The sequence below is a fragment of the Antechinus flavipes genome, chromosome 2 (assembly GCF_016432865.1).
Source record: "Antechinus flavipes isolate AdamAnt ecotype Samford, QLD, Australia chromosome 2, AdamAnt_v2, whole genome shotgun sequence".
NCBI lineage: Eukaryota > Metazoa > Chordata > Mammalia > Dasyuromorphia > Dasyuridae > Antechinus > Antechinus flavipes.
In genome coordinates, this window is record NC_067399.1 from 635,405,668 (window position 1) to 635,428,499 (window position 22,832).

The window sequence follows — 22,832 nt, forward strand, 5'->3', positions numbered from 1 at the left end:
GAAAGGGCGCCCCGGCGGCATCTCCTGCGGGGGGGAAAGGGTGGTGGTGCACATTAATCTGGGGCTGGAAAGACACCCCCCCCCCAACACACGCCCCCAACTCCAACCAAGAGACTCTGGCCCTGTTATTCTTGGGATTGTTAAGAGGCTGGGGAGCCCCTCTCCCCTTCCCGCCCCACCTCCGCTCCAGATGCTCTCACTTTGGAATGAGCTTTACCGAAGGGGCACCGTTGAGGGGGAAAGACTGATCTGACTGGGCTTGGGGTGAACTGTGCAGCTGCAGGGCCCCTTTATGCCCCTCACTTTCTTTCCAATCCGGGACCTGCCAGGAGGCCGGTTAAGAAGTCAAGGTTTGCCGTGGTCCCCCTCACTTAAACTTGAAGCCCTGCACACAATGAAAGGAATAGGGCATTCTGTGACAACTGGGAAAAGGTCATTCGCCACTGCACCCACATTACTTCCTCGTCCGCCTTTACTAGTCAAAGGAGCTCGTTCCGGCACTGATTTTTCCCAGGTGCTCTCAGGAATGGGACTGTCTCCTGAGAGAAGTAAACACGAAAATCAGACTCCCTCCACCCAAAATTGTTGGTTTTTTTTTTTTTTTTTAAACAGAAGTTTGGTCAAGTTTTTAGTAAGCATCATCAAGATGGGGTTAGTGTAAAGGGATTGGGGGGGAAGAAGTTCCAAGAAAGGTTATGTAGATGGAATGCCACCTGTTGATTGAAGACAGAAGTTGAAGCATGTATGTAATCTAGAGTCGATGTGGTGGTCTAAATGCTGTAGAAGAGATGGTGAGGAAAATGCCACATATCTCTAGTTGTCCTTTAAGTTTTCGTGTCCTGGAAAAGATCACAAATTTTGCTGTCAAAGAAACTTGGTGGTTTTATCAGTACATGACCAAAGTGTCTTCATTAAATATCTATAGAGTAAAAGCTTTATCTCACCTTTCAAAATGGAGAGAAAAAGCAAGGCATTATCAAAAACAGAATATGTATTACATATGCTAGTCATCTTTTTTTGTTTGTTTTAGTCTTTATTTTTAAAATGTTATTTCTTCTATATCAACAAGCAAGATGAGAAAGGTGTTAAAATGGATAAAAAAAATTCCCGAGTAAGAAGAGTAGGGGTGTGTGGAAAGAGGAAGAAGGTAGTATTAAGAGCTGTAATACTATACTCAATGTTGTCACAATTTCCATTATAAACCTCCCTTCTCCCTCTCCTCCCCCCCCCCCCCCCCACTCCTTTATAGGTAGTTTATTACTTGGTTACTAGTTAGGAGAAATAAAACTCTTTAGATTGAAACTTGGTATTCAAGGTTTGTCTGGAAAACAAAGCATTGTGGAAAAGCGTAACAATCTACTTGACTACATTAATCAGTTTCATTAATGATTTAAAAAAAAACAAATAGGTTTGATAATCTCAGATATTTTGCCTCCTTTTATCTATTATCTCTAGTATGTTGTTTAAGGTGAAGTGTTACAAGCTGTTAGTTCATAACTTCAGCCAGTTCATTTAGGAATCTCAAAGACAGAGGTATTTACAAGGTTGTTGGGCAGTTTTTTCATAGGGCAGGTGTTACAATGTTTAATACTGCAAGAAGTTACTAAAGTAAATGTAGATCCTGAATGAATTGGCCACTTGAACATTATATTTCCTTCCTTCCTTTTTTTTGGATTTCTTGGATACAGATTCTTTTGTGAATTGCCTTTCCCCCATCCCAGACTGAATTTTGTCAATGAAAGTAAAGAGTATCTTAATTAAAAACAAAATGATAAATGCTAACATTTGTAAATTTCAAGCTAAAGAATGTTAAAGGAGCAACCAAAAACAAAACCAAAGAAGTCCAAATTTAGGATTTTTATTTAATTGTGGGGATCTATATGCATCTGTTTCTCATTGTATCTAATGAGTTATCTGCATGGTTTCCTGGTGCATCAAGAGCAAATTCTCACCTTAGAAAGAATGGACCTTATTAGCATTAATGTTCCCTTATTCTTCATCTAAATATGAGCAGAGTGATTCTTTTCATCTGCCTTCATGTGTTTCCTTTTTTTGTTACAAGCGATAATCTTTAATTAGGGTGTGGCAAAGAAAAAGAATGTTACTTTGTCACAAACTCAGGGTTAGTTGCCATTTTAAAAGGACTCCATTGGTATAGCAGTTAAGTAGGATAAGAAAAAATTTTGAGACATGTAGTATTCTACTTTATTTTGTACAGCCCCTTGTTTATCAAGCTGTATCTCAACTCTTGCTAAACTGAACAACACAGTTAGGAAATTAGCATATGAAACCTCAAAATAGCTTGAGTTAATTTCAATAAAAAACTAAAATATGGTTCAAGACCTACAAGTTCTACTATCAGAAGATTGAGACCAGACGTCTATTTTATGCTGACCTGCCCCCCTTGTATTCTTGTTACAAGATCTATAACTTGGGTTATTCAACCCACTCAATGGAAAATTTATTTTTCTTCTGTCTTTATCCTGCTCTGATACCTTATTCTGGCATAAGAGTGACCCCTGGGTTCTTAAAGACCAGTGTTGTGCAAGTTCTGGTATATCATACCAATATGAAAAGTCTTCTTTCTGGTTTTGTACTCAAGGATGACCTCTTATTCAGGGGACCAGCCCAGCTAAGTTCAAAGCAACTCTTTAGTAGAGGCGGGCAGGATGATGACTTCTTTGATTACAATGACTCTCAAAGACCATCTCCTTCACCACACCAACAAAATCAAAGGACCTTAAAGTAAATTTTCATTTGGCCCTACATGTTGCATTTTATTGGTACTTGAGACCTGAGTAGTAAACAGAATTCATTGAAAACAATGAGAAAATGTTTATGATTTGATCTTTTCAGTTTAAATTTATTTGCTTTGGGGTGTGTTAGGCAAACTACCATATGATAAATATTTCTGCATTAACCTCATCCACAAACAGCTGTCCCTAAATGGAAAATCTCTAACCTGAGTGGCCAACTATTGGTGCTTGTCCTTTATTCTCAAAAAGGACCAAAATGATATCATAATGTCCCAGTCAATTGCACTATGTTGGCTGTGGCTAATTATACCAGTTCAAGCTCAGAAGATTCTACCACAGGTTGGACATAAATAGTCCAAATGAAGCTGGGGGTGGGGAGGAGGGTGTCTATCTTTAAATTGGTGTTTACAATGCCATGGCAGAAGACACAATAATACTTAGTGATGTTCAATTACATTATTTAGAGGAATTTGGTCTAAATCCCATGTTAAATTTCATCCCTGTAACCACAAGACTTTGTCAGCAACAAATCAAAATGATATGCTTAGTTAATTTGGTCATGTTGCAAAGTCTTCAAATGATTAGTCATTCCAGTCAGTTCAAGGGGAAAAGACATTCAAGTATTATTTTATTGAACTGACCAGTTGGTAATAATCATAGCAACATTTACATGTAGCACTTTAAGGTTGCCGAATCCTTTCTGTATACTACCTCATTTGATCTTTACATCAACCTTGACAGATGAGTGCTATTATTATTTCCATTTCACAGATAAAGAAATGGAAAGGTTAAGTGACTTGCTCAGTACCAGAAAGAAATGTCTGAGACAATGTGAAGTTCAGTCTCCTGTCTCCCAAGCTTTATCCTCAGTGCACTGTACCACCTAGCTGCCTTATCTCTCAATCAGTGTGATGATTTTGTAACTCTTATTAGATCCTCATACCTTCCAAGCATCTAAAGAAAAACTAATTGAAATTTTTCTCAAATGTACTTTAACAAAAGAGAATTGGAGGATGACACAAGTGTAAAATTGGCTATGGCTTTAGGAAAACTTTTTTTTTTTTTTTTAGGGTTGAAGAAACCTATTTGGCATAGGATAACTCAATTATAAGAAATGATGGGCAACTAGTACTTGCTGCCAGATTAGGCTGTCTCTGAGAAAATTTGAACATCTGCCGATTATATGGACAATTCACTCTCTTCCTTAGTAAGAAGGGGTAGGTTGTGTATTTGGTATTACCTCATCCCTGTTAAATTGTCTTCAACAAACATATACACACTCTGACCTGTTTTGAAAAGTGGGGGTTCACAAATTTGGAACATTACAGCTGACATCAAAAGTTGGTTTTAATATGTTTATTATGGTGATTTTTCTCTTCCATTTATAACAAAATTTTGTTTTTTTTTTTTTTAAGAGATAGCTCTTTCAGACAGAGTTGTGGGGAGAGGGAGAAAGACTATGAAGAGAAATATAAGTGATGTTAAAAACAAAATAAATAAAAATCTATTTTTAAAAATCATTTTCATTATATGTAACCTGATTTCCTTTTGTTTGATCTTGAGTAGAAATGGAAGTGTGTGTACATGCATGTACACATTAAATATAATTGTGTATGTGTGTGTATATAAGCATTTCTAAGATCTGTGAATTTATCAAAGTTGATGTTCTTTCTAACAGTGAATATTTCTTTGCCCCCCTCAATGGCTTAATACTCTTAGTTGCTGCAATACTTCATTGTTTCTGTGGTCTGACCTATGTGGATACTCCTTCTATTAATGTGTGTTCTCATCATTTTGTCTTTTTTTATCTTCTTAAATATTCCTCAACTTTAGTTGTCTTACTATGGTCCATTAGACCCTTGCCTCCTCCTCAGCACTCTTTAAAGAAATCCACAAGGTCAAAACAATTTTCAGAATAATACTGAGATGTTATTTCACTATTAAAATACTCTTCCTTTTTGCAACTACATATTTATGTGAGGCCAGATTTTCTTCATATATTTCAACCAAAACATATCACAACAGATTGAATGCAGAAGCATATATGAGAATCCAGCTGTCTTCTATTAAGCCAGACATTAAAGAGTTTTATAAAAATATGGAAAATAATGCCACTTCTCACTATTTTGTTTTGGAAAAGCTATTTTTCATAAAAATATGTTATTTACATACTAATGTAATCAATTTATTATTGATATTTAAAATGAATATTTAAAAATTTATCCACTTTAATTTCTAATATGGCAAATATTGACTGGCAAAACTCACATAAACAAAAGCTTATAAGAAGATCCTGAGACCAAAAAATTAAAGAATGGCTATTTCACAAGGTCTGTATTCACATACTGAGGAACTTCTTCACAGGAAAATACTACCCAGTTGAGAAGGGAAGCCAGAAATGATGGTGAAGGAAAAGCAAAAATTATTAAAGGGGTTGATTACAAAGAAACTTAAGCTATTAAGTGATATTTTTTAGTAAAGCAGAACTTTGGATTTCTTTTAAAATTATTTAATCCATTCACTTCAAAGAAATTATACAGGTATTATTACATCATGTGATACCTTATTAAAATGGACTTGTAGCTCCTTGATCTAGATACATGAGCAGCCCTTTTCTTTTTCCAGTCATATATCTCATTGATATTTTTGATGGCATTTGTACGCAAAAATTCATCATTGATAATATGCTACAGTCTTATATGTCCCAAGCATCCTTCCACTGATCTTGGGTGAACTTGCCATTTTGATTCCTCAGAGACTATAATAGTCCATCTGGACTAACTAGAATTACTAAAAGAATATCAGTGTTAAAGGGATTTTTGTTTTTTTTTTTTAATGAGAGAGGCAGCAAAAAATAGAGTTATTGGCACAACTCAGGATTTGTAGTGAATTGAAAGATTTCTGTACTTGGCTTTCCTTCCCCCTTTTGCTCCCTTTTGGGTATGCAACGCTAGGCAAGTCAGTCTCTAAAAAGACACTAAAAGTCCATGTTGCAGTGACTGCTGACCTGCATTAGGAAAGGGAGTTCCTTATCAAGAGTTGCCTATATCATGTTCTTCCCTTTAAAAAAAAAAAAGAGAGAGAAAGCGAGAGAGAGAGAGAGAGAGAGAGAGAGAGAGAGAGAGAGAGAGAGAGAGAGAGAGAGAGAGAGATTCTTAGAGTCACTGAAAATTCTATTCCATTTCCCAAAATGCAATCCAGCCTACTCACTGCTTATTCATTGTCTAGAATGTCATTCAAGATGAAAACAGCTCTATGGAATTCTTCAGGTTCAATCCATACTCCAGACAATAGGCATTCTCCACTCATTTGGTTTGTGCTATATAGATAATCATGCTCTTTTAAGGGATTCATTCATTCAGCAAGCATTTTTAAAGTGCTTTCTATCATGGTAAGTAATATTTACATAAAAATTTTTTAAAACTTTACATTACCTCATTTGATATGCACAGTTACCCTATGACATAAGTGCTATTCTTATCTTCATTTTAGAGAAGGCTGAAAGGGTTAAGTAGGTTGACCAGTGAAGGTGCTTTTGCACCTAAGTGCAGGACTTAATCGCTATTGAATTTCACTTTTTTAGGTTCAGCACAATGCTCTAGTTTGACAAGATCCTTTTGATCCTGCTTCTTTGTTGGATCCTTTATGTTACCTATCTTTCCCAGCTTGGTGTAATCTCTGCATTTCATGAGCACACTAACTATGACTTTATTGAAGTCATTGATAAAAATATTCAACCGTACAGAGCCAACAGATACCTGTTGTGCTCAAATGGAAGACTCCTGCCACATTGACACTGAATTATTCGCAACTCCTTGAATTGGGCTATCCAGTCAATTCTGAATCCATATGACTATTGTCTCATCATATTGATCCTGTTTGGCCTATGTCCATTCATGACCTATGTCCCACCACACCCTCATCCTTCCAGTCTTCTTACATCTTACATTTTTCTACACACTCTTTGATCCAGTGATACTGGCCTCCTTTCTGCTCCTCCAATAAAACACTCCCAGTTCTAGACTTTGGGCATTTTTATTGGTTGTCTTAAATAGCTACAATTCTGCCTTCTTCATCTCCACTTCTTGTCTTCTCTGGCTTTCCTTCAAGTCTGAAGGACTGAAATCCTACTTTCTATAGAAATCCTTTCCCAATCCCTCTTAATTCTACCTCCTTCCCTCAGTTGACTATCCTGTGTATAACTTGTTTGTATGTAATTGTTTCTATGTTGTCTTTCATTATATTGTGAACTTCTTTGAAGTGAGGGGCTGTCTTTTTTGCTTCTTTGTTATCTCTAGCACTTAGCCTAGTGCCTGACACAATTGGTTACTGACTATTGATAGACTGACTAATATCCTCACAACTGCTCTTTTTTTGGTAGTAATAATGACAAGATTTTTTAAAAATTGATATCTTCTATTCATTTTTTTTTAAAAATTGATTCCTTAATGTCCCTAAAACTTTTTTTTTTTTTTTTTACCTCCATTGAGCCTCTTCTGGGTATATTTGGTCAGGCTTAAATCCTTTTTCCATTCTCCTGAGAAGTTTTATAAACTCATAGGATCATAAAGCTAAAAGTGCATAAGGAAGGAAATAAACATTTGTATGGCTCCTTCCATGTGCCGAGCCTTGTCTTAAATACTTTAACAAATACTCTTTCAATTGGTCCTCACAACAAGCTTGCAAGGTTGATGCTGTTATCCTATTTTACAGATGACAGAGGCAAATGATTTGTCTAGATTTGCACACCTAGTGAATGATGGAGGCTGGGTTTGATTCCAGGCCATGTTTTACCCACTGCCTCACCCATTTGCCCAATACACGAATCCATTCTGCCCTTCATGAAAGGAAGGAGAATCAAGCAACTTGTCGGAGGTCATACTGATAGAAGGTAACAGAGGCAAGATTTAGATGAGTTCTTTGGTTCCATGTCAAATGATTTTTCTCTTTACTGTACACTGTGCTTATCATTGGGTAGCTAGTATTCATTTGCAACTTTTTGGTATTACTATTGAACTGTGCAAAATTTTAGCTAGTTTACAAGTTTTTTTTGGGGGGGGAGATGCTCTTATGTTCATTCATTTTTCAGGAGTGTACTTTCCAGTTGGAAAGATAATGTTTAAATAATTCATTATACATAAGATATATACAGAGTAAATGGAAAGCAAATTTTAGGGAAGGCCAGAGACATCTTGGTAAAAACAGTTATATCTTTATCTGTCTTTCTTCTAAGTATGAATTTGCCCATGACCTGAGTTATAATTCTATGAAATTTTGGACTTTGGGACTTGGAAGTATTACATAAATCTGTCATCAATATTAGTTCTAGTTACCTCTTCCTTTATCCTTTGAATTTTTTTTGTCATAAAAAAACTACCTATAAGGAGAAAAAATGGGACTGAAAATGTGTAGGGACCAGTTTTTCCAAGCAAATAAAAGCTGCTATGATTTGGGAACTAAACATGCATCTAAGCATATAACTAAAGTACTGCTGGGTTTTTCACTTGAAAGGAGAAGAGAATGGAAGCCAGAGCCATTATAACATCTCAACTTGGCCTTGTTAGCTTCTGAGTAATTGAGTCTCTCTTCATTATTAGTTGATTTTTTTTTCAGGTTTAAATTTCCCTCCTGCTGTTTCCTTTGGGCATATCAAGTTGTCAGTTCTTAAAAGGAGAGAGTTCTGCCCAGAGTCCAAACAAATCCTGTTTTGCAGCTTCTAAACCCTCTTTCCTGATCTTGAAGAAATGAGCAGACTGGATTTTGTTTATCCAGGAGTCAATGTCACATTGACTTCTTTGTCCAGACTTGACCACAAACAGATCTAAAGACTGCTCTCTCTAGGCTGCATCTGCCTCCCTTTGACAACTTGGGTGATGATGAGAGAGACCTGTTAGAGTCCTCGCCATTGAGAGAACTTAGAGGCATTATACTCTGCAGAGTGAAGCTGGGATGGGGCAGGACAATAACGGACTATGGTCAGAATTGTTGACCTTGGTCAGCTTCACTAGGTGCTCTGGTGAGCACCACAATCCACTTACTTACCTTTAGCATCAAAATCCTGAGTAAAGGTGGGGAAGAGTAGGGGATTTGACTGACAGACTATATATCAGTTTATGTGTCTATTAGGCTAATAGCCAGTCAGTTTTGAGTGTAACTAAATTTGACCCTACCAAGCTGGTTGATAGGGTAGTCAGGCAGCTGCTAAGTAAGTTTAAAAGCCCCCGAAGCTGGCAGCCATGAGTCCAACTCCACAGAAGATGAGTTTGTAAAGAGGGAGGCAGAATAAGCCATGTAATTGAAGCATATGCCCTCTGCCCTTTCCCCTCCCAAAGCAGCCAGTGCATATTCATTCAGTATCAACACAGTCCTTGCCATAAAGACAACTAAGCAATCTGAGCTGCCATTCACGGTGATCACCGTAAGGAATAAAGCTGGCAGAGCTGCCTGTCTTTATAGCCCAGACTAACCCATCAGAAAGTCTGTTGTGGAGCTAAAAGTAGCACCCAGGAGGAGGCCCCCCTCTCCTGCTTGGCAGGAAGCAGAGCTCTTGGATGGTCAAACCAAAGGTGCTGCACATCCTCCCCAAGAAGGTGCCTGGAAAATTTGGGGAAAGTAGTGATTCTAAGCAAGATGTTTTTAATCCCAGTGCTTGAAGGTAATTGTCATAAACAGAACTTTATAGCTCAGACCATTCCCAGAGAGAGCAGCTCAGTGGGATCGCCAAGCCTGACTCCCAAGGCTCTCTGCCTGCCTCCGGCAGGTGCAAAGCAGCCAGCCCACCAGGACGGGCCTACAGAAGCCTTTCGTTGGGTTTGTACTAAAATTAATATTATTTTTAAATGTTCCAAATCTCTCAGCTGATCTCTCTGCTGGACTCGGCCAATCCTGTTGCTGTTCTGTGTGCATTTCCCACACAGGCCCCGTCCCTCGCCATCCTGATACATTACGCCTTTGTTATTTTACAGATGACAGAGGCAAATGATTTGTCTAGATTTGCACACCTAGTGAATGATGGAGGCTGGGTTTGATTCCAGGCCATGTTTTACCCACTGCCTCACCCATTTGCCCAATACACGAATCCATTCTGCCCTTCATGAAAGGAAGGAGAATCAAGCAACTTGTCGGAGGTCATACTGGTAGAAGGTAACAGAGGCAAGATTTAGATGAGTTCTTTGGTTCCATGTCAAATGATTTTTCTCTTTACTGTACACTGTGCTTGTCATTGGGTAGCTAGTATTCATTTGCAACTTTTTGGTATTACTATTGAACTGTGCAAAATTTTAGCTAGTTTACAAGTTTTTTTGGGGGGGGGAGATGCTCTTATGTTCATTCATTTTTCAGGAGTGTACTTTCCAGTTGGAAAGATAATGTTTAAATAATTCATTATACATAAGATATATAAAGAGTAAATGGAAAGCAAATTTTAGGGAAGGCCAGAGACATCTTGGTAAAAACAGTTATATCTTTATCTGTCTTTCTTCTAAGTATGAATTTGCCCATGACCTGAGTTATAATTCTATGAAATTTTGGACTTTGGGACTTGGAAGTATTACATAAATCTGTCATCAATATTAGTTCTAGTTACCTCTTCCTTTATCCTTTGAATTTTTTTTGTCATAAAAAAACTACCTATAAGGAGAAAAAATGGGACTGAAAATGTGTAGGGACCAGTTTTTCCAAGCAAATAAAAGCTGCTATGATTTGGGAACTAAACATGCATCTAAGCATATAACTAAAGTACTGCTGGGTTTTTCACTTGAAAGGAGAAGAGAATGGAAGCCAGAGCCATTATAACATCTCAACTTGGCCTTGTTAGCTTCTGAGTAATTGAGTCTCTCTTCATTATTAGTTGATTTTTTTTTCAGGTTTAAATTTCCCTCCTGCTGTTTCCTTTGGGCATATCAAGTTGTCAGTTCTTAAAAGGAGAGAGTTCTGCCCAGAGTCCAAACAAATCCTGTTTTGCAGCTTCTAAACCCTCTTTCCTGATCTTGAAGAAATGAGCAGACTGGATTTTGTTTATCCAGGAGTCAATGTCACATTGACTTCTTTGTCCAGACTTGACCACAAACAGATCTAAAGACTGCTCTCTCTAGGCTGCATCTGCCTCCCTTTGACAACTTGGGTGATGATGAGAGAGACCTGTTAGAGTCCTCGCCATTGAGAGAACTTAGAGGCATTATACTCTGCAGAGTGAAGCTGGGATGGGGCAGGACAATAACGGACTATGGTCAGAATTGTTGACCTTGGTCAGCTTCACTAGGTGCTCTGGTGAGCACCACAATCCACTTACTTACCTTTAGCATCAAAATCCTGAGTAAAGGTGGGGAAGAGTAGGGGATTTGACTGACAGACTATATATCAGTTTATGTGTCTATTAGGCTAATAGCCAGTCAGTTTTGAGTGTAACTAAATTTGACCCTACCAAGCTGGTTGATAGGGTAGTCAGGCAGCTGCTAAGTAAGTTTAAAAGCCCCCGAAGCTGGCAGCCATGAGTCCAACTCCACAGAAGATGAGTTTGTAAAGAGGGAGGCAGAATAAGCCATGTAATTGAAGCATATGCCCTCTGCCCTTTCCCCTCCCAAAGCAGCCAGTGCATATTCATTCAGTATCAACACAGTCCTTGCCATAAAGACAACTAAGCAATCTGAGCTGCCATTCACGGTGATCACCATAAGGAATAAAGCTGGCAGAGCTGCCTGTCTTTATAGCCCAGACTAACCCATCAGAAAGTCTGTTGTGGAGCTAAAAGTAGCACCCAGGAGGAGGCCCCCCTCTCCTGCTTGGCAGGAAGCAGAGCTCTTGGATGGTCAAACCAAAGGTGCTGCACATCCTCCCCAAGAAGGTGCCTGGAAAATTTGGGGAAAGTAGTGATTCTAAGCAAGATGTTTTTAATCCCAGTGCTTGAAGGTAATTGTCATAAACAGAACTTTATAGCTCAGACCATTCCCAGAGAGAGCAGCTCAGTGGGATCGCCAAGCCTGACTCCCAAGGCTCTCTGCCTGCCTCCGGCAGGTGCAAAGCAGCCAGCCCACCAGGACGGGCCTACAGAAGCCTTTCGTTGGGTTTGTACTAAAATTAATATTATTTTTAAATGTTCCAAATCTCTCAGCTGATCTCTCTGCTGGACTCGGCCAATCCTGTTGCTGTTCTGTGTGCATTTCCCACACAGGCCCCGTCCCTCGCCATCCTGATACATTACGCCTTTGTTATTCTGTATCCCACAGTGCCAGCTTAGTCAGTCAGTTGTCACAATCGTGCTGGTGCTGGAGGATACAAAATAACTAAGAAAAACATATCGAAAAGGTTGGGGGTGGGGAGGTGCAGGCAATTGGACTGGTGGGGGTGGGGGTGGAAAGGAGCAGGCCAATTTTTGTGCAAACAGTAGCACCAGCTGCATCTTGCAAGTCGCTAAATTAGCCAGGCTGTTGTTTTTCTTTTAATTTTTGTGTGAATTCGAGAATAGGTCATGGATGTCTTGGCAGACTGTGAATGAGGCCCTTTATGAAAGAATTCACCTTGCAGAAGGGCTGCTGTCAGGCACACAAAACTCTCCCAATGAATTAGGCTTTTACAGAAGGTCCCTTCTTATTTTTTCCCTCCCTGATGCCCCGGTTAATCATACCAGAGTTTCCTTTCTACCTCCTAGTCTGCTTCATCACTCTACAAATGAGTTTACAGAATGTCCAGCCCTTGAGACCACCATTTTTCCTATGTGTTTATATGCTTGTTCTATTGAGAGCTGCCAGTTCTCTTCTAGGGCAGGACTTAGTGTTTCCTCCTGTATCACTACTTGTGGGGTGCAACTGGAAACTTCCTTCATTTCTGAGAGCTATGACTGGCACCTCTGCATAGCTCTCAGGCTAGCTGGCAGGTAGAAACCGACACCAAGAATTTGGCAGGATTCCCACAGGACCTCAGCTCATTCCAGCTGACGGGCAAGAGCTGCCAAATTATAGTACTTCCACTTCCTCCTATAAGAAGGAATTATATCTCACAGAAAAGGGAACCCCAGTAAACCTTGGAAGTGGGAAAGGCAGGGAAGAAAAAAGGGAGAAGTCCTCAGAATAAATGGTAGTACATTGCCCTTAGTTTCAGGGCACAGCTCTGTTCTGCACTGATAACTCCTACTTCAGTCTGGAGATCCCCTATTACTTTACAACCCAGGCATTAATAATCAAACAGAAGAAAATGGTAATTCCAATGAATTACTAAACATAGTTGAATGTGAATTGTTTTAAGAAAAGCTTCAGGTCTAATCCCTTTCCGATGTCTTTCCTATTTGTATGCAGCCTCTTTTCCTCATTTCTATCAATAATATTTGCAAGGTGAAGGCCATTTTTTTGGGAAAAAGAATTACACACCAAATTTCTACTTCTTCTTGATTTTACATATGAACAGAAAATCATGCCTTTACTAAAACTCATTCATGAATTTACATGTTATTTTATGTGAAGGGTAATTCCTTTTAAAATATTCAAATAGCCCAAGATATGCCATTATTATAAATTTATCTTTATTTTAGGTCTTAACTTGTGATTTCATCTGTGTATGTTCCCCTCCCTTCAGGAAGAAAATTCACCATTGTGCTAATTTAGCAATCAAGGTGTGTTACTTTTGACCCATATAACTTTGAACAAGTCATTGTACTCCTCTCCAACCCCTTCTTCAAGCAGCTGCCAAAGCAACAGGCCCCTTACCTCTAAGATTAAATACAAAGTCCTCCTTGGCATTTAAAATGCTTCAAACCTGGTTCCACATGCCTTCCCAAGTTTATTACTTATTTCTCTCCTTCATGAATTCTGTCTTCCAGACAAACAGGCTTTCTTAGCACTTTTCAAGTATTGTTTCATTTTTTATATTACTAGCATCTAGCACAGTGTTTGGCATATGGCAGGTGCTGAATAACTACTTAGTGATCTCGTCCTTTTTTTCTTTGTTCTTTGAAAAAAAAAAAGCCTTAGTTGTAATAAATGCCCCTCTGTGAGAATCAATGAGGAGGTATAAAGGAAGTGATGAAAAAAGATATCAATAAAATTTATTTTTAAAAAACTTGATTGTTCATTGATTTTTTACTGTTCTTCCAACATATCATTTCCATCTCCTATCCTCTTGCCTTTGTCCAGAGTGTTCTCTCTGCCTCTTAGAAGCCCTCATGTTCTTCACAATAGGGCCTAAGTACGGATCCTCTACCCTCACACCTAACCAATCTTTGTGCTATTCTCTCACTTCCAAAATGATATTTTCTCTGCTTTGTTTATATTTTATATCTATTTCTAGGAGTTCATGTTGTTTCCCTAACAAAATATAAACTTGGAAGCAAGAAGTGTTTCATTTTTTCTTTGTATTCTCAGTGTCTAACAAATAGAGGGCACTTGATTACTGTTTACTGATCAAGGGCCTTGGATAATTACTATGGTCTCTTCCAGCTCCAAGTGTGTGATCCTATGAACTATTTCAAAAATGTATAGTCTTAGAGAGTTTCCTCAGACCCTGGGAGATGACAAGTGATTTGACCTGAGTCACATAGTCAGCAAGAGGCAAAGGCAAACTCATGTGGGGAATATTGTACTTCATTGAGCTCAAGTCACCACCATCATCCCCCAAAACTTGGAACACTCTTTCCACTTGATGGTCCAAAGGATTGATAGTGCTTCTATACTCCCAAGTGAGCTATGATGTACGAAAGAAAAGTTTTATTGAAAGTTTAGAAAAATCAACAAATGTAGTCCACAACTAAAATATAGAAACATTAAAAAAAAATCCCACAGTGTTTATATCCAGTATTCACAAACATTCTCCTTGCTCATAATGGTATCCTCCAAGGGGTGGGAGTGAAAGTAAAGGGGTGGAGAGGAATCCACTCCCTCCAAAAGAGTCTATCCTTTCTCCATTGACATCACTGTAATGCTTACCCCAGCTGCTTAAATCCTATCTTTTTAAAAAACCACTCAAAGCTGTACTTGAACTAGTAAGGAAAGGCCTAGCCAGTGGTTAAAGGGCTTTTCTACAGAATTTGGAGCTCTAGCTGAAAAAGGAGGGATTTTCCCTTATAAAGGCTAATCAAATTTGTCTTCCTGTCTATCACTACAGTGATAGAGCTGTCACCCAGAAGCAGAACAAAACACTCTCAGGGTCTTGTACACCAAGCCTGTCGGGGTGAGGAGAAAGGAGTATTGACCCTTTTTAAATCCAGGATAATTGTCTACTCCTAGTGAACAGAACTTGGGTTATATTTAACTTGTATTCCAGGCTTCTAGTACAGTGTCTTGTATGTGTAAGAATTAGGAAACTCTGTGACCCCTAAGTAAAACTCACTTCACTGATGCAAAGCTTCCAGATCTGTAAAATGGGGAGGTTTGTTGTGAGGATCAAATGAGATAGCATATGTAAAGAACTTTGTAAACTTTATGCTAGCTCTCAAGGTTATTAGCAAATGCATAGATTGCACTGTGTTTATGAAAGTGACTGCCTAAAATATAAGTTGGTTTTCCCTAAATATAATAAAAAATAAGTTAGAGCAGGTGAAAGGTGAAATTCATCTCTCTCATTCTCTTCAGATTGTCAGGGAAAATGAACTATCTCCAAAAAGAACTGAAGTGTTTTCAGGGGGAAACAAAGCAGAAGAGAAGCTTGAAAAGGAATCACCTGCATCAGAAACCTGGAGAGTTAAAGAATGGAAAGATGGAAGACCATTCAAAGCTGCTAAGCTAATCTGAAATGGCCCATAGGCCTGAAGAGAAGGATTTCCCGAAGAGGCAGATTCTTGTATTGGGAGAATCCATTTAAGAGCTTTATCTGCACTATCAGGAGAGAGAAGAAGCTACAAGGAGGATACAAAGAAGAGGCAAGGGGGAGAAGTCAGATGACTCCCAGCTGAGGGCTTCTGAGGCTAGGACTATGCCATTATAGAGTTTTAAACACTGTTAGAAATAATTTTGTGCCCCTCCTTCATTTCACTACTAAAGGGCCTAGTGCAAAATGTAAAGGCAGAAGTGGGGAATCTTTTTTCTGCCAGGGTCATTTAGACATTTATAACTTCACTCACGGCCATCCGTAATTATCAATTTACAGAACTCAAGCTGTGGGAGATTGTGATACCTAACTTTCAGCTCATCATAGGCTGTGGTTTGCCTTAGCAAATGATTTCACAGGCCGGAAGTTCCCCACTCCTGATGTACATGAAACAGAGCCAAGATTTGCTCTGAGCCGTTCAGAGGGCCGAGCAGGGGCTCTCTCCTCTGCCATGCTGCTTCTGCTAAACTGACATGAGATGAACTAAAAACCAGGGTACTTTTATGAGGCATGTATCAAGATCATAATGTAGGACGAAGCGATGGCAAGTGTGCAAAGGCATTGGTTTTGGACCTAAATGACCTGGGATGGGGTGGGAATGGGAGATCGCTTCATCTCTGGGTGATTTTTAGTAGTTTACCTAGGGACCATTTATCCAAGGAAAAAAACCCAGAAAACATTTCTAGGAACTATGAAATCTGGTTAAGATGCCGAAGACAGGAGCACAGGTAATATTTTCCCCAAAGCGGAAAATCATTGGAAAATCCAGATCTGATATCAGAAAGATTAATTTAAATCTTGCCTCTGATATTTATTAAGTGGTCAGTGGCAAGTCATTTAATCTCTCTAAGCCTTAGTTTTCTCTCTCTGTAAAATGGGATAAGAATACTTGTAATAGCCACTTCAGAGTGTTTCTGTAAGGATCAAATAGGATAATATGAGTAAAATGCTCTGCAAACCATAACCCCCTATGTAAATGACCATTGTTATTCACTAACAATAAATAAGACCCTGAGCACTGAGAGGCCATCTTTTTTCCTGTCTATTCCCAAATCATATGATTGTAGATGTATCCCCTTCCTCTTGTTCTCCCCTTTCTCCCCCTTCTCCCCACCGTTAGAATGTAGCTCCCTAAAGCAGAGACTTTCCTACTGATTTATAGTTGCATCCCTAGTACTTATCTCTGTACTTGGAACAAAATTAAATGCTGCTTAATGTTTTTTTCTCCATTCATTCATGCACACATGCATTCACTACTGCCATTGATTGAAAATAGGAACCTTGAAGTGAAAAGGATTTGGGAATGAATATTTGGGTAAAAAAGTAGGATCTAAGAATACAATTTGGATTTGAGGAAGAGGGTTTAAAATAGAGAATGGACTCTTGATCAGATGTGGAATGCATGTAACATGGAGGAAAACATTAAATATCCTCAGCCATCTTCATGCTACCATGCTGCATGCTCAAGTTCTGCCTTCTGGCCTAGCTGTACCTGATCTAAAATTATATTATAAAGCAGCAGTCACCAAAACCATTTGGTATTGGCTAAGAAATAGATTAGTGGATCAGTGGAAAAGGCTAGGCTCACAAGACAGAATAGTCAATTATAGCAATCTAGTGTTTGACAAACCCAAAGCCCCTAACTTCTGGGAAAAGAATTCATTATTTGATAAAAACTGCTGGGATAATTGGAAATTAGTATGGCAGAAATTAGGCATGGACCCACACTTAACACCATATACCAAGATAAGATCAAAATGGGTCTATGACCTAGGCATAAAGAACGAGATTATAAATAAATTAGAGGAACATAGAATAGTTTATCTCTCAGACTTGTGGAGGAGAAAGAAATTTGTGACCAAAGATGAACTAGAGACCATTACTGATCACAGAATAGAAAATTTCGATTACATCAAATTAAAAAGCCTTTGTACAAATAAAACTAATGCAAACAAGATTAGAAGGGAAGCAACAAACTGGGAAAACATTTTCACAGTTAAAGGTTCTGATAAAGGCCTCATTTCCAAAATATATAGAGAACTGACTCAAATTTATAAGAAATCAAGCCATTCTCCAATTGATAAATGGTCAAAGGATATGAACAGACAATTTTCAGAGGATGAGATTGAAACTATTACCACTCATATGAAAGAGTGTTCCAAATCATTATTGATCAGAGAAATGCAAATTAAGACAACTCTGAGATACCACTACACACCTGTCAGATTGGCTAAGATGACAGGAAAAAATAATGATGAATGTTGGAGGGGATGCGGGAAAACTGGGACACTAATGCATTGTTGGTGGAGTTGTGAACGAATCCAACCATTCTGGAGAGCAATCTGGAATTATGCCCAAAAAATTATCAAAATGTGCATATCCTTTGATCCAGCAGTGTTTCTATTGGGCTTATATCCCAAAGAAATACTAAAGAAGGGAAAGGGACCTGTATGTGCCAAAATGTTTGTAGCAGCCCTGTTTGTAGTGGCTAGAAACTGGAAAATGAATGGATGCCCATCAATTGGAGAATGGCTGGGTAAATTGTGGTATATGAATGTTATGGAATATTATTGTTCTGTAAGAAATGACCAGCAGGATGAATACAGAGAGGCTTGGAGAGACCTACATGAACTGATGCTAAGTGAAATGAGCAGAACCAGGAGATCATTATACACTTCGACAACGATATTGTATGAGGACATATTTTGATGGAAGTGGATGTCTTTGACAAAGAGACCTGAGTTTCAATTGATAAATGACGGACAAAAGCAGCTACACCCAAAGAAAGAACACTGGGAAACGAATGTGAACTATCTGCATTTTTGTTTTTCTTCCCGGATTATTTATACCTTTTGAATCCAATTCTCCCTACGCAACAAGAGAACTGTTCGGTTCTGCAAACATATATTGTATCTAGGATATACTGCAACATATCCAACATATAAAGGACTGCTTGCCATCTAGGGGAGGGGGTGGAGGGAGGGAGGGGAAAAAAAATCGGAACAGAAATGAGTGTCAATATAATGTAATTATTAAATAAAAAATTTAAAAAAAAAAAAAAGTTCTGCCTTCAACTGAACTTCAGCCTGGGACCCTCCCCAGCCATCTTCATTTATGTTGTCAAGTGCTCTCCCCTGTTTCCTTTGGGAGCTCTGAGAACAATAATTGAATCAACACTACCAAAACAGTGCTTCCTGGATACTACTCCCCTGGATGGATTGTGTTTTTTTATTAATGTAAACTTCTTGGGTGCAGGGACTGTGTTGCTTGCTTTATCTATTAGCTAGGATACCACCAGTCTTCTAGTAATTCAGATTCACACTTGGACTCAGCCTTGCTTCTTCCCTTTTCTTATCCCCTGAATCTTAACCAGTTGACAAATCTTGTTAATTCTTTCACAACATTTCTTACATTCATTCCCTTCTCTCCACATGTAATCATCCTAGTTCAAGCCCTCACTGATGAGGTCTTAAATAGTGTGTTAGACAGGGAAAAACAAAAGAATTGATCCCTGAGGCAAACAGAGAGAAGACACTGAAAGAAATCAGTTTAATTCCATGGTCCCACCCTCTGGGGAAGTTGTCCAGGATGAAATCCAACTTATGTCAAACTCTAGAGACCCACCCTCTTTAGAGCTCGCTTGCAGTCTCATCTTGCCATGCCCTATCAGGAATCTCAATCATGTCCTTGAGGTCAAATTTTCATTATAAAAATTTGTTTCTGGGCTATCTCTTGGCTGCTACCCTTCTTTGGGTCAGTTGTCATGGCATTCTGCCTCATGGTGTCTTTCCCCTTTCCTTTTCCCTGTGCCACATGGTATCTCCCCTAACTCCAGTGTGCTTTTCAATCTTTTCCTCCTTACAGCTAACTCTTTTAGGGCACTAAGTCCCTTTCAGGATGTAGCCTGCCAGCTAAGGGCATGCCCCAACCTCATGAGTTCCCTTTCCACTGAGTAATTGTGAGTTCCACTAAGGAACTTGTCTTTCATGTGTTCTCTCAACTCAATTTCATATTTACCATTCCTGGTATCCACTGTATCCCTTCATTTTGTCTGTAACTCTTTTCCCTAAGTAAATCTACCTTTTGCTAAAGACAAGAGCCATTGTGAATTCTTCACATGATTGAATCCCAACTTTTGGTACCTGCCATCATCCAGTATTTAAATCACTTACATCATATTGGTGCTCAAACCACATCACTCACCACCTATAGCCTGTATTATTGTACTGACTTCCTAGTTGGTCTTCTTGACTCAAACCTCTCTTTCTCCAGTCCATCATCCACATAGTCTTAAAACACAGGTCTCATCAGTCACTCCCTTGCTCAAAAAGTTCCAGGCAATAGGGAACTCTATTGCCTATAGGATGAAATGTAAGTTTTTCTGTTTGCCATTAAAATCTTTTCAAAATGTACCTCCAGCCTACTTTCCAGGAGGATTCCAGGTCACTCTGTTTTATATTCTATGGTTTAGTGAAACTAGCCTATTTGTTATTTCCCATTCATGACATTCCATAGCCCACCTCTGAGTCTTTGAATAGGCTTGCTGCTATGCCTGGTCTGCATTCCCCTCACACCCTTAACTTTTTAAATTCTCTAGGTTTCATTCTGACCATGTTAATTTTCAAGTAGTTAAGTTCTTAGATGATGTTTACCACCATCTGTTCTAAAATCTTTATCTTTGCCATTTTTTCTTCCCTGGTTCTTTCATTTGCATTACTTTTTCTAGGTTTCTTCTAGTCATGTGGCCATGACTTCTTTTTTTTCTCTGAAACTCCCCTTGGATGAGATTTACTCATTGGGTTTCTCTCAGTTCAAGGTATTTGCTTTTTCATTGTGTTTTTCTCCCATTTATCCATATATCTGATCTCAGTGTCTGAATTGGGGGGTTTGTCCTTGGATGAAACTCTACTCCCATGTTCCTCGGTGGTAGGGGGTAGGTAACTGAAGTCAGTGGCTCAAACTAGGCTCCCCACTTTTGTAGGGTTTGTATGATCTTGTCTCTGCTATGGTTCAGACAAAGATTGCCTGGGTAATGGGGAGGGTAACTGCCTACTTTCTGGGCTGACTTCTCCTAGTGTAGCTGGTGAGTAGGTCCCAGGTTGTGCCTCATGTCACTGGCACAATTTTATTAGTCTTGTTGCCCCATCTCTTGCTGTGGGATAGGGTAGTTTTGTATTTCATCTTCTAATCACCATTGCTTATCTATATAATTCCAAAGATTTTGGTGATTTTTTTGTGCAGGCTGGGAGAGATGAAGAGTTTATAGATGATTCTCTTCAGTTTTCTTTATCATTATTCATTCTGGTGAATTTTTAGGCTTTATTTTGGATATTTGTTGGGTAATCTGGACAGCACTGCATTTCCATCAGTGCTATATCAGTATAAGCAATTTATCTTTGAAGCCAACTTTGCCTTCGATTATCTTGAAGTATAGCTGTATTGAATTTAAAAGACCAATTAATTACAAATTTACCACAATTAGAGGCAGAAGAACATGTATATATGTATGTGTGTGTTAGTTTCTATTGTAGTTCTGGCTTTGGCTCTCACTTTTCAAGATAGCCTTACACTAAAAAAAAAAAAAAAAAAAAAGAAGAAGAAGATAGCCTTACACTGCATAAAATTCCATTGTTTCTAGATGGAATCAGGAGACTTATGTTTCAGTTCTGTGTAATCTTGGGCAAATTACTTATATTTACAAGGGCAAGTTTCTTCTTTTCTTAAAATAAAGACAATGGAATAGATTGTCCTTAAGATCTCTTCCCGCACTGAGATGTTGATTCTCTTGATATATAAAGTAGCTCCTTTTACTTAAGAAAACTCTTAGGTATTTATTGATTGTCCATTGCTTAGTGCCATTTCTTACCTATTTTCCATGATTCTCAGCATTTGTGCAAATTATCATCTTTTTGATTTCTTTTTTTCTGGAAGCCTGGACAGTAGGCACAACATGCAAATCCCCTATTCTGTAGCACCTTTTTGACTTCCAAACTTGCCATTTAATGGACCAGTATGAAACTTCATGTTTTCCTTATCTTCCCCCTCCACCTATAAAGATTAAGAATATATTTTGAGTTCCTTCTTTTTGCCTTAAACTCAAGTAATGTACTGACCTTAATTTCAGTACTTTCTGACAGAAGTGCTGCTGGTCTCCTAGAATCTGAACTGGGGAAAGTTCATTCATCCCTGGACAACTCAGCAGTGTAAGTAAGGCACAGAAATGGGCTGTTGTGCCCTTTGCTTTCTCTAGAGTTTTATACACACATCTTATTTTTCTAGTTTCTCCTATCTTAGGTATTTTGAGTGAATAGGTCTAGGACCTGCCTGTGAATACAAAGAACTGGACTAGCTGAAAAGGGAAACATGTATCCTAGTTACATTATGCTATTGAATTGTTCCTAATTAATTCAGAACTAGTTCAGAACTTCAGACACTGAGGGTCTTATCTTGTAGAAAACAAAGTATCTCTAAAACATTCAAGTCAAAATCTTTCATGTGAAATAAACTTCTTAATTATGTCATTGCCTCTTATTTGCAATTTCCATTATAAACAAGTACGCTGAGTGGTTCTAAGTCTTCCGTTTTAGTTCCCATAAAACTGGTACTTGGCAGGTAAGTTGCTGGATTGGATGCAAATTCTCTCTTTAAATAAAGTGAAAACTTGTTAAGTTACTTTATTTAGATCAAGGAGGGTTTCTAATTCCAAAAACTATATTTTGGAAACAAGTTCAGACACTTTTTAGTTTTCTGCCACCCACAGCTGTGGATTTTACAAGATGAAGTTTAGTAGACACATTTTCCTTCATGTGGATAGCCACCTCTGAAAACCAGAATTCACTACTCTGAAATGTTTGTTTTCCCTATCAGGAAACTATGGACCTGAATTAAGTATAGGAGGTCACTCAAGTGAACATTAGCAGTTAGATTTTTAGGAAGTGATGCTAATTTGTGCTTGCAAAGGTAACAACAGAGTTCCTTATGGTGAGTGTCTTACATGGAATTGGGTGCATCTCCATTCTACCTCTAGCCTGCCAGGGCCAGGGCTGATCAGTTAAGAGTCATGATATAAGATAGCCATTCCCATTAACAGATTGGTACAAGGGATTCTTTGGGAAGTGACTCAAGCATTTATTTGTCTCATATACTTCCCCTGGATTCTTGATATGTTTTTTGGGGGGTCCTTGGTTTAGTCTAATAAATGAACTTGTATTGCCCTCAATTTTAGAGCATTTTCCAGTGATGCTGATCACAATTCAACCATATCTATTCATTCCATTTGACTTT

At 38.6% G+C, this 22,832-nt stretch overlaps 1 protein-coding gene across 1 annotated transcript in view; it reads right to left on the reverse strand.

The window, feature by feature from the left end:
* Nucleotides 1-571: 571 nt before the first annotated feature.
* ADK (adenosine kinase) overlaps nt 572-22,832 on the reverse strand; it is a 692,586-nt gene continuing 670,325 nt past the window's right edge. The window contains exon 11 of the mRNA XM_051982068.1: nt 572-839. Coding sequence (XP_051838028.1) covers nt 814-839 — 26 coding nt within the window. The 3' untranslated portion in view covers nt 572-813. The remainder of the gene's footprint in view (nt 840-22,832) is intronic.